Source organism: Xenopus laevis, chromosome 4S, assembly GCF_017654675.1.
Source record: "Xenopus laevis strain J_2021 chromosome 4S, Xenopus_laevis_v10.1, whole genome shotgun sequence".
NCBI classification, from domain to species: Eukaryota; Metazoa; Chordata; class Amphibia; order Anura; family Pipidae; genus Xenopus; species Xenopus laevis.
This window is the reverse complement of record NC_054378.1, coordinates 107775093-107789849: the sequence shown is the minus strand read 5'-3', so window position 1 is coordinate 107789849 and position 14757 is coordinate 107775093. Positions and strand designations below refer to the sequence as shown.

The 14757-nt window shown below is 39.1% G+C and overlaps 1 protein-coding gene across 1 annotated transcript in view; it reads right to left on the bottom strand.

Moving 5' to 3' along the window:
* Positions 1-347: 347 nt before the first annotated feature.
* alas1.S (5'-aminolevulinate synthase 1) overlaps positions 348-14757 on the bottom strand; it is a 28375-nt gene continuing 13965 nt past the window's right edge. Inside the window, 7 exon segments of the mRNA NM_001092582.1 lie at positions 348-714; positions 1669-1831; positions 3462-3730; positions 4814-4978; positions 6592-6771; positions 11186-11370; positions 13453-13675. Coding sequence (NP_001086051.1) covers positions 554-714; positions 1669-1831; positions 3462-3730; positions 4814-4978; positions 6592-6771; positions 11186-11370; positions 13453-13675 — 1346 coding nt within the window. The 3' untranslated portion in view covers positions 348-553.

The following is a 14757-nucleotide window of genomic DNA, read 5'->3' as shown; positions in this document are numbered from 1 at the left end:
CGACCTTCTCACTGACCAAAGGGAACATTAGCCACTGTTTATTTCTTTTTTTTTTTCTTTGTTCAAGCCAACAGTCTCTTCACTTCCTTATCAATGTCAATGTCTCATGGATGGGGTGACAAAGTGCATCAGTAGATTAAATTTTCAAACATGTTTGATCAAGTGACCGATATTCATGGCACATAGATATCAGTTTGGATTGTCCAGCCAGCATTAGTACCCAAAATTGGTATGAAATTATTTTATTGTATGAGCAGCTAAACAATCCACTCCCCTGGCCCTGTATCATTAGAATGTTTCTGGATGTTCACTGCATTTCACCAAGCGGAAGAAGAATGACAGCAGAGTTTTCATGGTTTGCCAGACAAATCTTTTTAATTCATTAACAAAAGATAATTGTGCTCTAATAAAATATTTATTATGTAAAACACAATTACAATAATTGGACAAGATACCCAGTGTGACATAAACGTGTATACCTGTTTGACTACAATACATTATTACATCTCTATATAAATGTTTAATTTCTTTTGTTATAAGGACAGGTGAAGTGTCAAGCTCTTGCAGAGATCAGTTTACTCAAGCCGGTGAAATAGGATTTCTCTCGTTCGCTCATCACCTCGAAGTGCAGAGGCTGCCTGCAAAAGTTACATTCGGCTGTAGAATGAGGTTTCAGCTCCAGGTCGACACTCTTCCAGGTGATCAGCAGCTTGTCTGTGGTAGAGAACAGCAAAATAATTGGACTTTTGTCACTCATCATTTTCAGAAGCACACAATTTAACTAATGGGAAATATAGTACAATTAGCACACAAATAACAGAGATAATCAGGAGACATTGGTCTGTTTTAAATAATAGTATGGCAAAAAGGCATTTATTTCCGTCACATGCGATTGTCGCTAGCGTTTTGTCGCGTTTTGTCCGTGTAGTCCTACCCTTACATTGCTTAAAAGGTCACTTCACAGCTTTGCCCATTAATTGATGTGATATAACACAGTTTTGCCCATTAATTGATGTGATATAACACAGGGAGGGTTATTTACTAAAATCCAAATTTTTCTGATTATTTAAATAAACAAAGTCCGACCAAACTAGAATCCACAATTGGACCTTATTTATTGTTTAAAAAAGTACAATTTAATTGGAACGGGGAAAAACTCAATGAAACTGAGTGGAAAAACTGTATCGTACGTTTTTTTTTTTTTTTTTGAGGTTTGCCAGAACTGTACAATTTTTCCAGGCTTTTCCGCTGAAAAGCCTGAATTTTTCAGATATTTGCCCAGATTTTCAGGATTTCAGTGCAAACCACAGAAACTTCCAAACAGGGTAGGGACCTCTCCCATTGACTTATATACAACCTCGGCAGGTCTGAGATGGCGGATTTTCAGATTCTGACTTTTAGCAGCATCGGACTTTAATACATTCTGAAAAATTTTAGTTTTTGTACCAAAAATCGCAACCGGACTTTAGTAAATAACCCCCCATAAACTGCAATAAATGCCTGATATCTGTGTTACAAAGGAAATAACAGCTAAGGAGTAACATATGGTTAAAGTATGGTAACTTTAATTAGAGGTAATGCAATATTCCTGTATTCAGCTAAAAAAATATAAATACTGGGTTAAACAGCTGAAATATATGGATCAAAGCAGTGCAGAAAAACACCTACCCAAGAAATAAGTCATCATCTGAGGATTGTGGTGAGGTGTGGGTGCAATCCTCAGAAGTTCCTCTCCACGTGGAACAGTGGGGTAGTTAATAGCTTGCACATAGATGTTATAATCTCTCATCAGTTTATCACATATCTCAGTATTTTTAGCAGCATCAGAAACCTGTAAAAGAACAAAAGAAAATCTACCTAAACATGTCTTGGTCGTTTCAGAGAACGTACATGTCAGCAAGTGGAAACAGAGAAATAATGTTAAGAGACAGGCACCCTTCATGGGGTAGATACCAAAGGAAAAGAGCAGGGGAAATTAAGTACTAAAAGGGATAGTGTCATGATTTTTATGGTTTAGTGTTTATTTCTAAATTATACTGTTTGCATTGCAATGAATTTACTCTACATTAAAATTTTATTCTTGAACCAACAAATGTATTTTTTTAGCTGTAATACTGGTGTGGAGGCAACTAAAGGTGACCATACACGTAGAGATCAATGTCTCCAAACAAACGGATCTCTCCCCGATATGCCCACATTGAAGTTGGCAATATTGGGCTGATCCGATCGTGGGCCCTAGGGATGGATCATAATGGATCCGATATGGGCGGTCGGATCGCGGGACGACATACACGCACAGATGCTGGCCGGATTTTCTAACCTGCCCAATCAAGATCTGCCCGACTTTCGGCCAGATATCGATCGGGGACGCCCGTCGGATGGCCCCACACAGGCCAACAGGTCTCGGTCTGTCTGCAGCTTGTATCGGCCCATGTATGAGGGCCTTAACTCAGTGCTTTGTGCCTGATCCTGAGCTTTGAAATGGAGCCAGAATTTTAGGATGGAAATGCTTGAGACAGCTATTGTTTCTCCTCTACTTGTATTTGACCACAGCCAATTTTCTCAGTTGGGAGCCTTTCATTCAGCAACCACTCCCAAGCCTAGTGGTATACATGAGAATAACACTCAAGCAGGAAAAAGCAGGGTATTCTCTGCAATCTGGTTTGCTGCCTGTTCCTCATCAGGCAACTTCGGAAAACGAATTGCTCTGAGTGTCATCCCGCCGCGATTTAGATTTTAGCCTGCAGGAAGGCAATTCGGGGAAATTAGTCGCCCCGAAGAAGAGTAGTTCTGTTGCCGGGCGACCAATCTGCCCGAATCTGCCTGTGTGCCCTACACCTTAAAACCTATTAACTGATGCATTTTGGGGAAAAAAACATGTCTTCCTGTAACAGAATCCCTTTAAAAGAGAACGAAAGTCTAAAAAGGAATATGGCTAGAAATGCTTCATTTATTCTACCAGCCCTGGGGTTTAGCAGCCCTTTAACTATACTTATCCAGACATTTAAAGTTGTCCAAAGGAAAACACCATATTGGATTTAGTAAGGCCGTCCTTAGAGTGACAGTGACATTACACATGCTTAGGGTTGCCACCTTTTCTGGGAAAAAAATACCAGCCTTCATATATATTTATCTTTTTTCCCTATTGGGATCAGCCATCATTCTTACCGACCAGGCTGGTAAAATACCGTCCAGGTGGCAACCCTACACGTGCTCTGTGTGGTTTGTGTAGTTCTTGAGATGCTAAACTTAAGGGTTGTTGGAAATCATCAAGCAGAAAATGAGGTTACTCAGTCATAGCAGATTCTACAGGGCTGATTATAACATTTGTAAGCAAGTTGCACTGGTGCCTGTGCTGGCATGTAATGCGACATTCCTGTACTATACTAAAAACATATCCTTATAAAAATAATCCCATCCCACACATGCAAACTGCACTTGTATTTCAATTATACCCTTACCCTAATGGGGATAATATGACTGGGACAATGGACTACAGGGAGCCCCGAGTCCATCAGCATTTGTCTCATGAGCTTAACATTCCTCTGGTGCTGGCGGCGGAGAGCTTGACCTTCTTCACTCTTCAGGACTCTCACGGATGCTATTGCTCCAGAGAGAAGCATGGGGGGTAAAGAGGTGGTGAATATGAAGCCAGCTGCGTAGGATCGAATGGTGTCTATCAGGGCACTTGTACTAGCCACGTATCCGCCAACACAGCCAAAGGCTTTTCCTTTAGTGGGAATAAAAATAATGAAGGAATATCATGTAAATTTGAAACATTTATATCAGTAAAACTAAATTATCACTGAATTCAGTGTACCAGGATGAGTGCTTATGTAGAGCACCTTAAGGGGTTGTTCACCTTCCAAACACTTTTTTTCAGTTTAGGTTTTGTTTCCAAAATTGAAGTTTAAATTTTAGTCTTCATGTCTCTGATGTTTAAGTCTGGCAGCTCAGTGATCCAGGAGCAGATTTTGAACTGTTACAATTTGCTACATTTAGAGGCACATTTGTCAAGGGTCGGATTTCAAATTTATAAACTCCCGTGAACTCGAAATTCGACCAATTGAAATGTATTATAAAAACGGAATTCTTTAAACTCGGGTGAATAGGATTGACCCGAAAAACTCGAATCAAATTAGATTCGAATTTTAAAAACTCGAATGACAGGAAGGCTGCAAACAACTCCTAATTGATCCCTGGATGTCTCCCATTGACTTAAACAGCAATTTGGCAGGTTTCAGGTGGCAAATAGTCTAATTTGAGTTCTTAAAGGTTCAGTGTATGATAAATATAGAAAATCAAATTTTTTGAAAAACTCTAATCAAATTTGATTAACTCCCTAGTAGAATTTGACTGTTTTGAAAACTTGAAAATTCAAATTTTCAATTCGACCCTTGATAAATCTGTCCCTTGGTGGCTACATGAGTTGATACATTTCTCAACAGTATCTGTGGAATATTAACTATTGTATCAATTCTAACAGCTGCCTTTAATGAAACTCAGAGATTCTGCTCAGCAGGGACAAATATATATTAACTTAATGTATCAATTTAGAACAGTTAAAGAGTCGGTGATCCCCCTTCCCAGAGCTGGTTTAGAAGGTGAAAATGACACTTTACACTCCAATATTAGAAAAACAATCACAAATAGAAAATAAAAAGTAATTAGAAAAAGTTTTTATTTCTGATGAACTATCTGAACTGAAAAAGTGTTGGGTGAACAACCCCTTTAATATCCCTCTAGAGACAGTAAACGATACTCTAATACTTATGTAACAGGAAAGGAGGAATATTACAAAAAAACCTCATACCGAGCGTTCCTGAAATGATGTCCATTTTGTTCATTACTCCATCGCGGTCTCCTATGCCTCCTCCCTGCGCGCCATACAATCCCACAGCGTGCACTTCATCAACAAATGTTATGGCTCCGTATTCATGAGCCACATCACACATTTCCTCCAAAGGACAGACTGCACCTGTAGAACAGAATGAGAGAAACCTTAACAAATTGAGCTTAAAGGAAAAGTAAACCTTTAAAATAAGCGAATGTAAAATTAATGAGGGTGCTACTCTAGGATATTTTGCAATGTACGTTAATTATTTATTTTGGTTTTATTCCAAAATATTAAGGGATACATGTACTGTTAATATGAATTAATTTTGTTACAACATCGCCACCTGCTGGTCATTTTCCCACCAGTCTGACCACCAAGTAGTCAAGGAAATTGTCAGGAGAGAGAGAGGCTGCTCTGATGTTCTTCTGCTTAGGAAGGATTTGAGAAAGTTTTTTATTTTTTTTTTCTAAGCAGAAGAACATCAGAGCAGCCTCTTTCTCTCTCTTGACAACTTCCCCCTTGCTTATTGGGTATTATAGATGAGGCAGTACCCCTACAAAAATGCAGAACACTTTTACTATCTATTTTGTTCTAAGCAAAACAGTTAGTAATAATGAAATGGATAAACCCCAACCCCCCTCTACACTTCAGCAATGGATCGACTTAATAAAAGGCACATTGCCTCTAATCAAACTGACGTAAAATGATAAGGGAACACCCGGGACATTTGAGAAGTATGGGAACCTTGTTTAGATGCCAACCCTCATGTATCCCTACCAGAGGACTGAGCTCTAGGTTTGCCCCGAAGCAGTAAAACCCTGAACCAGTAAATATGTTACATGCTCCTCTACGTTTTTAAACTGTCACTATGCATACAACTAGGGTTGCCACCCGGCCGGTATTTTACAAATTTACCGGCAATGTAGCTGCTGGTAAATTTGTAATACGATCAAAAGGAGCCCTCGGCCTGCCCCCTGCAACTTACCTTTTTTTTCCCTCTTCTAGCGTCCGCGGGTCTCCGTCGCGTGGCCCCGCCCCTCTGACGTCACGCCCCACCCCTTTTGACGTCACGCCCACCCCTTTTGAGGCCCCGCCCCCAGCAGCCGGTAAAAAAAATTATAAAAGGTGGCAACCCTACATACAACATAATTGTGAACAGTATTGAAGTAAGTTTGTTGTTTGCTTTATTTTTGGTTTTCTTGTTTTGAAAATGCAAAATAAAAAAACTTTTAAAAAAAAATAAACAATAAAAATCCACAAACTGAAATGTAAAGTCACATGCTCCTAAACACACCTGCCACAAGCCATGGCAGCCACCAACCTCACAGATTAGCTCTGTATTTTTGCTAGGGATGCACCGAATCCAGGATTCGGTTCGGGATTCGGCCTTTTTCAGCAGGATTCGAATTCGTCCGAATCCTTCTGCCAGGCTGAACTGAATCTGAATTCTAATATGCATATGCAAATTAGGGGCAGGGAGGGAAATCACATGACTTTTTGTCAGCAAACAAGGAAGTAAAAAAAAGTTCTCCTTCCCACCCCTAATTTGCATATGCAAATTAGGGTTCGTATTCGGTTCGGTATTCGGACGAATCTTTCACGAAGGATTTGGGGGTTAGGCCGAATCCAAAATAGTGGATTTGGGGCATCCCTTAATTTTTGCAGATGTACAGTGGGAGCAATGCTGCTTGGTGCAGCTAGTGTGCTAGTTCTATTACATTGCCTCCCCAAGAATTGTATCATTAGCAGCTTACCATCCATGGAATGGACAGTTTCAAAAGCCACAATCTTAGGAATGGATGGGTCGGAGTTCTTGAGGAGCTCACGAAGATGGCCGACATCGTTGTGACGGAATACATATTTGGGCACTCGGCTGTTTCGGATGCCTTGGATCATGGAGGCGTGGTTTCCAGCGTCTGAGTAGATCTCACATCCTAAGTTGGAAAGGAAACCAGATGCAGGTTTGAATATTTATAAATATATATAAATGTATTTCTGTCTCTCCTCTACATTTTTATTTATAAATATATTTCTGTAGATATTGTCTCTCCTCTACATTCTTTTCCAGTGTCTGTCTCACAGAACAAGTCACTCATTCAGAAATACTAAAGGTAAAATTGTAATTAACAGCATTACATGACTGTACGGCGAAATCACTTTTGGGACTAGCACAAATGGTTAAACTCTATATCAGACATGTCCTCATACACCTCATCCCTAATTGCACCTTATTTACTGCTCTCTGCTCATTTTTATCACAAAAAAGCAGCAGGATTGTCCTGCTAAAACACTAAGTCAGGATTTGATTAAACTGCTGCAAAAATATAAAATGTGGTAATCGGTATACTAGGAGGTTGTGGAACTTGAACTCTCATGACTTTGCAAGTGTTATATTAATATAATTACTAAAACAGAAAAGATAACTGGCAATACACTCCAAGTTTGCTTTTTGGCTTGGACTTTTTTTTGGGGGGGGCTACAGACGTGGAGGTTCCACCTTTGAAGGAAAAACTTTTTTGAAAATGTTTTTGTTGGAATTAATTTTTTATAGTGTTATGAATTGTGGTCAGAAATGTGCATGAATTTAGGCCCCTCATTTACTGTATTTATGCTGTGTTTATTTACTGTTTTTAATTTTTTATGAATTAGTAGACTGGCCAGTCACTGATTATTTAGGTCATTGATTATATTGAATTAAAGAATATACATTTTAATTCCACTATCTGTTTTAAGTCCTGCTAAAACAAGAAAGGAATAAGGTGTAACCTGGCCATGTTTCTATTCCAAGGTAACCTTTCATGATCAACCACTGGAATCATCCCTGAGCAACTAGTGTGATGGGTTCTGAAATATCCAAGTGCTGCATAATTGCTTACTATATTAAAGTGAGATCTGATTTCTGGGAGCCACCCATAGCTTTAGTGAAACAAACCAATGTAATGTATGTGTAGTAATGAGTTGAGGGGTGTCATTAAAGAAAATATTCCTGTTGCGACCTGTTCACCCTGTTGCCTTGCTGTGATCCAATAGTCAAGTATACTTTTGCACATTATAGTTAAAACAAAACATCTGGAACTTCAAATACTCAGGAGTGAGTCTCTGGGAATCCTCTATGGTTTAAGGGATTCTGTCAAGATTTTTATGGTGTAGTTTTTATTTCTAAATTACACTGCAAATAAATCACTCTACTGTGTAAACTTTCATTCCTAACCCAACAAGTATATTTTTTAGATGTAATATTGGTATGTAGGAGCCATCTCAGGTCATTTTGCCTGGTCATGTGCTTTCAGAAAGAGCCAGCACTTTAGGATGGAACTGCTTTCTGGCAGGCTGTTGTTTCTCCTACTCAATGTAACTGAATGTGTCGCAGTGGGACCTGGATTTTACTATTGAGTGCTGTTCTTAGATCTACCAGGGAGCTGTTATCTTGTGTTAGGGAGCTGCTATCTGGTTATGTTCCCATTGTTCTGTTGTTAGGCTGCTGGGGGGGGTGATATCACTCCAACTTGCAGTACAGCAGTAAAGAGTGACTGAAGTTTAATAGATCACAAGTCACATGACTGGGGGCAGCTGGGAAACTGGCAATATGTCTAGCCCCATGTCAGATTTCAAAATTGAATATAAAACAATCTGTTTGCTCTTTTGAGAAACAGAGTTCAGTGCAGAATTCTGCTGAAAAAGCACTATTTTTTTCCTATGACAGTATTCCTTAAACCGCTTTACATGTTCACATTTAGCTTTCCCATCTCTGAGTTAGTGTAACTGCTGCCAAGGGGCAGATTTATCAAGGGTCAAATTTCGAATTTTCTAGTTTTTTTTTATGGCCAGAACTGTCAAATTCGACTAGGCAGTTATCCAAATTTTATTTGAGTTTTTTTTTTTTTTTTTAAATCAAATTCGATTTTCAAGATTTAGCATACTCTGGCCCTTTAAGAATTCAAATTCGACTATTCGCCACCTACAACCTGCCGAATTTCTGTATAAGTCAATAGGAGAGATCCAGGGATCAATTTGGAGCCTTGCTGACATTTTTCGGAGAAAAAAAACTTGAATCGAGTTTTTAAATCTCGTATCTGAATGGATTTTAATTTTATTAGAGTATTTGGGTCGATCATATTTACCCGAGTTAAGAAAATGCGATTTTAATAATAAATTTAGATTGGTCGAATTTAGAGTTAATGGGAGTTTTAAAACACTCCCATGAATTCTAAATTCGAACCTTGATAAATGTGCCTCTAAATGTTATAGAACAGCAACGCAATGCCCAATGTTGCCATATGGAGGTCAAAAAATGCACGCCTCTGGTTGTAGGATTGCTAATCTATGCAATACTTGGGTGTTTTCAATGCTAGATTGACAAAACGTGTATTTTATTCTTCATCATGTGAACCATAGTGATGACAGGGAGAAAACGATTAGTCTCCGTGTTACCCCTAAAGCTTGTCATCACCAGCTGAATCATAGTGTGTTGTGTATTACAGCTGCTGCAGGCATGTCTTTTTAGGGTAAGAGCAATGCTTTAGCTGGGGTGAGTTACAAAGAATATTGGCAAAATAATAAACTTAAGGTGGCCATACACGGATAGATCCGCTCGTTTGGCGATGTCGCCAAACGAGCGGATCTCCCTCCGATATGCCCACCTTGAGGTGGGCAATATCGGGCTGATCCGATCGTGGGCCCTAGGGCCCAACGATCGGATCCTAGCGTTCGCCAAACGGGCGGTCGGATCGCGGGACCGCATCAACGAACAGATGCGGCCGCGATCCGATGGGATTTTTAACCCCATCCGATCGAGATCTGGCCGACTTTCGGCCAGATCTCGATCGGGGAAGCCCGTCGGGGGCCCCCATACACGGGCCAATAAGCTGCCGACTTGGTCTGTCGGCAGCTTTTATCGGCCCGTGTATGGCCACCTTTAGACAGTGTGTATAAGCTGTGCGCTTTTACAGGTAATTAATATGCAAAAAAGTAGCGCTCAAGCCTCAATGGCCTCATATCCTATGATTAAGTGCCCAGTTAGTTAAGAAGCACATTATGCTTTTTTTTTCCTTTTCTATTCCATTTTCGAATGATATTTTTGGTCAAAACTTACAGGTACAAAATGGGAATAATCCAAACTAGATTCAAATTTTTAGATTTTTCAAACCTTGACCCTGGGAACAATTTGAATTCGACTACTTGCCAAGTTCATGTAGAAGTCAGTGGCAGAGGTGCAGTCACCTATTTGAAGATGTTAAAAACCTTGCTGACGACATTCAAGATTATTTTGGAGAAAAAACTCAATTCGAGTTTAGTCTAATTCAATTCGCTTCGAGTTGGTAATACTGGTATTGGACTTGTTATCCGGAATCATCGGGACCTGGGGCTTTCCGGATAACGGGTCTTTCCGTAATTTGGATCTTCACACCTTAAGACTACTAGAAAATCATGTAAACATTAAATAAACCCAATAGGCTGGTTTTATTTCCAATAAGGATTAATTATATCTTAGTTGGGATCAAGTACTAGCAACTATTTTCTTGCTACAGAGAAAAAGGAAATCATTTTTAAAATTTTGGATTATTTTATTATAATGGAGTCTATGGGAGACGGCCTTTCCGTAATTCGGAACTTTCTGGATAACGGGTTTCCGGATAACGGATCCCATACCTGTATTCATTTGAGTTTTAGACGTTCAAATTTTCTTTAAATAACCTCCCATTTGAATTATTAGAGTAAAAAATAAATTCACATGAATTCGAAAATCTTCCCCTAAATGAATACAGGCCAGAATATCACTAAAGAAAGATATAGCTCCCCCAATTATCTTCCCCTGTGAAACGTGTAGTAAAAAGCCAAAATTGCTCTCCAGATTGCCAAGCGATTGCACATTATAGTAGTGTTGAAGGGTATTGTTGCCAGTAAAACTAGCCATTTCCCTGTGGTCCTCCAGCTGTTACAGAGTATCCACCCAGCATTCTAGGCGGGGCTACTATTATGATTGAAATCTGGGAAGCGGCAGGTAAGGTATTCACAAAACTTTATAGAAATCCCCTAAAGATTTTTCCATATTCATTAAATAATGATTTTCCTCAATTCTGCAATTTTGTACTCTTCCCTGTCTTTTTCTATTGGCTGCCCTCCCTCAAAGGATAACAATATAATAGCTTTTCAGCCATTTCACAAATCTTTATACAACTATTCATGTTACAGTGTGTTTTGCTTGTCTTTAATACTGTTATGCGAGTAATTCACAAGTAGCTCCTGAATTACGCCCATCTGCCTATTCATGTACTGCTCTGTCTCAGGCCCCTGTATCTAACATAACACCTATGCACCATTGTAATGATCTGCAATTATATTCCTTACCAGGCAACATTTTGGCCAGAGTGAAAAGTGTTGAGTCATTGGCAACAAAGCAGGAAGAAAACAATAAGGCGGCATCTTTGCCATGAAGGTCTGCCAGCTCATGCTCTAAATCAACGTGAAATTTACTAGTTCCAGAGATATTCCTGGTGCCGCCGGCCCCCGCACCGTGCTCTTTTAGTGTTTCCCTGCAAAAAAAGATAAGTAGCATTAGTGTTTCTTTATACAGTTATGGAACCTGTTATCCAGAATGCTCAGGAACTTGGGTTGTCTGGATAAGGGATATTTCCATAATTTGGATCACCATACTTTTATTAAAGTTTGAATGCCGAAAACACCAAAAAAAGCTAGAATTTTTAATTTATTAAACCCAGAGGGTGTTAAAAGTCCAAATAAAAAAAGTACTCCAACTCTCAATGAGAGAAATCCAGAAGATATCCTGAATTTGTGCAAGATTTTTTGTGATTTTCGGGCAATAATCCGAAAAAAAAAAATCCATTTTCAGGCGTCAAAACCGGAAAATTGATAGGATTCAAATTTGACTATTCGCTACCTAAAACCTACGGAATTGCTGTTTTAGTCAATGGAAGACGTCCTGGGATCGATTTGGAGTTGTTTGCAGCCTTCCTGACATTTTTCCGAGAAAATCTCAAATAGAGTTTTTAAAACTCGAATCAAATTCGATTCCATTTTCGATTTGAGTCGATCCTATTCACTCGAGTTTTGAAAATTAGATTTTTTTTTTTTTTAATAAATTTCAATTGGTCGAATTTCGAGTTCATGGGAGTTTTTAAAAACTCACATGAACTTTGATAAATGTGCCTCTAAGGGATTAATAATTAATAATTACTGAGAAATCCTGAGTTTTTCTGTGATAAGAGGCAATGACATGAAAATAATGACCCTGAATTACACAGCAATGATGAGAATACAGATATCAGGACTACGTCACCATGGCTGTGTAAACAAATGACAAATCATTAACTTAGGTTATAAATTGGGCCTGCATGCCTGTCATCAGTTGTATATTAGTTTAACTAACCAAGTCACGCAAAGAAAAACATAGAATAAACCAATATTGCACAACATCAGTTTTTGTCCTGCCTTACAATATAGGTATAGGACCTGTTATACAGAATGCTCGGGACCTGGGGTTTTCTGGATAACGGACCTTTCTGTAATTTGGATTTCATACCTTAAGGGGCCGATTCACTAACTTCGAGTGAAGGATTCGAAGTAAAAAAACTTTGAATTTCGAAGTTTTTTTTGGGCTACTTCGACCTTCGACTACGAATCGAAGGATTCGAACTAAAAATCGTTCGACTATTCGACCATTCGATAGTCGAAGTACTGTCTCTTTAAAAAATACTTCGACCACCTAGTTCGCCATCTAAAAGCTACCGAAGTCAATGTTAGCCTATGGGGAAGGTCCCCATAGGCTTGGCTAACTTTTTTTGATCGAAGGATATTCCTTCGATCGTTGGATTTAAATCTTTCGAATCGTTCGATTCGAAGGATTTAATCGTTCGATCGAAGGAATAATCCTTCGATCGTACGATCGCACTATTTGCGCTAAATCCTTCGACTTCGATATTCAAAGTCAAAAGATTTCAATTCCCAGTCGAATATCGAGGGTTAATTAACCCTCGATATTCGACCCTTAGTGAATCAGCCCCTAAGTCTACTAGAAAATCATGTAAACATTAAATAAACCAAATAGGCTGGTTCTGCTTTCCAATAAGGATTAATTATATTTTTGTTTGGATCAAGTATAAAGTACTGTTTTCTTATTACAGAGAAAAAGGAAATCATTTTTTAAAATTTGGATTATTTGGATAAAATGGATTCTATGGGAGACGTAATTCAGAGCTTTCTGGATAATGGGTTTCCAGATAACGGATCCTATAACTGTATTATGCACCTCAGACCAGAACAATAAAATGTTGTACTCTGTACGATTATGTTGAATAGCAGGACACTATTTGGGATTCAACTGGTCAGTATAACAAATCACAGAATGAAAAAATATTATTATTATTATTATTATTAAATTGAAAGCATGGGCACATTTTGATCCAGAATCAAAAACAACGGGGCCATTCAAGACTGACTCCCAATTTTAACTGAATTGTGACAGAGTTTATGGGGCAGATTTACATTACTGTATCCAGCTCTGTAGAATAAACTTCTGCTGGAGACTTGGTAAATGTACTGCAACTTCCTTTGACTTGTTATAACCTGCCCCTAAAGGGGTACAAATGGCCACTTACATCACTGCTCCCACCACCTTAGGATGGCGACTCATTCCCAGGTAATCATTGCTGCACCAAACTGAGACGGTTTTCTTGCTTATTAAAGTGTCTGAATAATCGTCGGCCATGGGGAACACTTCCGCACGCCGGTTGACGGTTTTGAAGACTCGGTATGTATGGTCGTTTTTCTTCTCTTCGATTTTCTTTTCAAAAAATTTGTCATACTTGAAAGTCTGTACAGCTGGGAGGAAAAAAAAACAGTTAAACAAGAAAATTCATCATATGTTAATTGCACTCCGGTGACATGGAATAAACACAAACGAAAGATGAACAGCAATCTACACAGTGTTCTGACAATATTTACTTTGCCAAATACACTTTTACCCAACTTCACATTATTTATTAACAGATAAGAGACTAAGATTCTGGCTTTTCGCCGCATGCACGACAACTGTGCTTGTGCCGAAATTTTCATGACTTTCGGCACGTGAAGTGGTTTGCGACCTGAAATTTACTCCAACTGCGCTGCACCGAAACTTCTGAAAAAGAACGAAGAAAGAAGATGGCTGCCGTGAACTCCAAGACCAGAATCTGCACGGAGGGGTGTGTGATTTGCCCGGGGGGTGCAGGTAGGCTGGGGGGAGGTGGGTCTAACCAGGGTAGGGGAAAAGGTTTTTTTTTTTTTATTACAGATTGAATTCTCCTTTAAGGTTTTATCAGATTAAAGGAACAGTAACATCAAAAAATAAAAGCATTTCAAAGAAGGAAAGGATAAAAGTAAGTAAGCTTTATCAGAAAGGTCTATATAAATACACCAGTAAAGCCTGAAAGTAATGCTGCTCTGAGTCCTCTGTCAAAAGAAACACTGCATTTCTTTCCCTCTATTGTGTACACATGGGCTTCTGTATCAGACTTCCTGTTTTCAGCATAAACCTCCAGGGTGTGGGCTTGAGCATGCTCAGTTTGCTCCTCTCTACCTCCCTCTTCCACTCCCTGCTGTGATCTGAGCACATAACTATGAGTGAGCAGGGAGAGACTCAGGCAGGAAGTGATGTCACACCAAGCTAATATGGCAGCTGCTTTTTAGAAACAAACAGAGAGCTTCTAGATCTGTTTACTCAGGTATGGTAAAGCATTCTGCAGAATAATTATAATGTTCTAGCTTGCACTATTGTGGCTAATTGATAACAATAAACTGCTTTGGTAGCTTTCCTTCTCCTTTTAAGGAATGATAATATATTTTACTGTTCTCTGTGCTCTGCACTGGTAAAAACTGGTATGCTTGCTCCAGAAACTCTACTTTAGTTTGCTGTGTAGCCATCG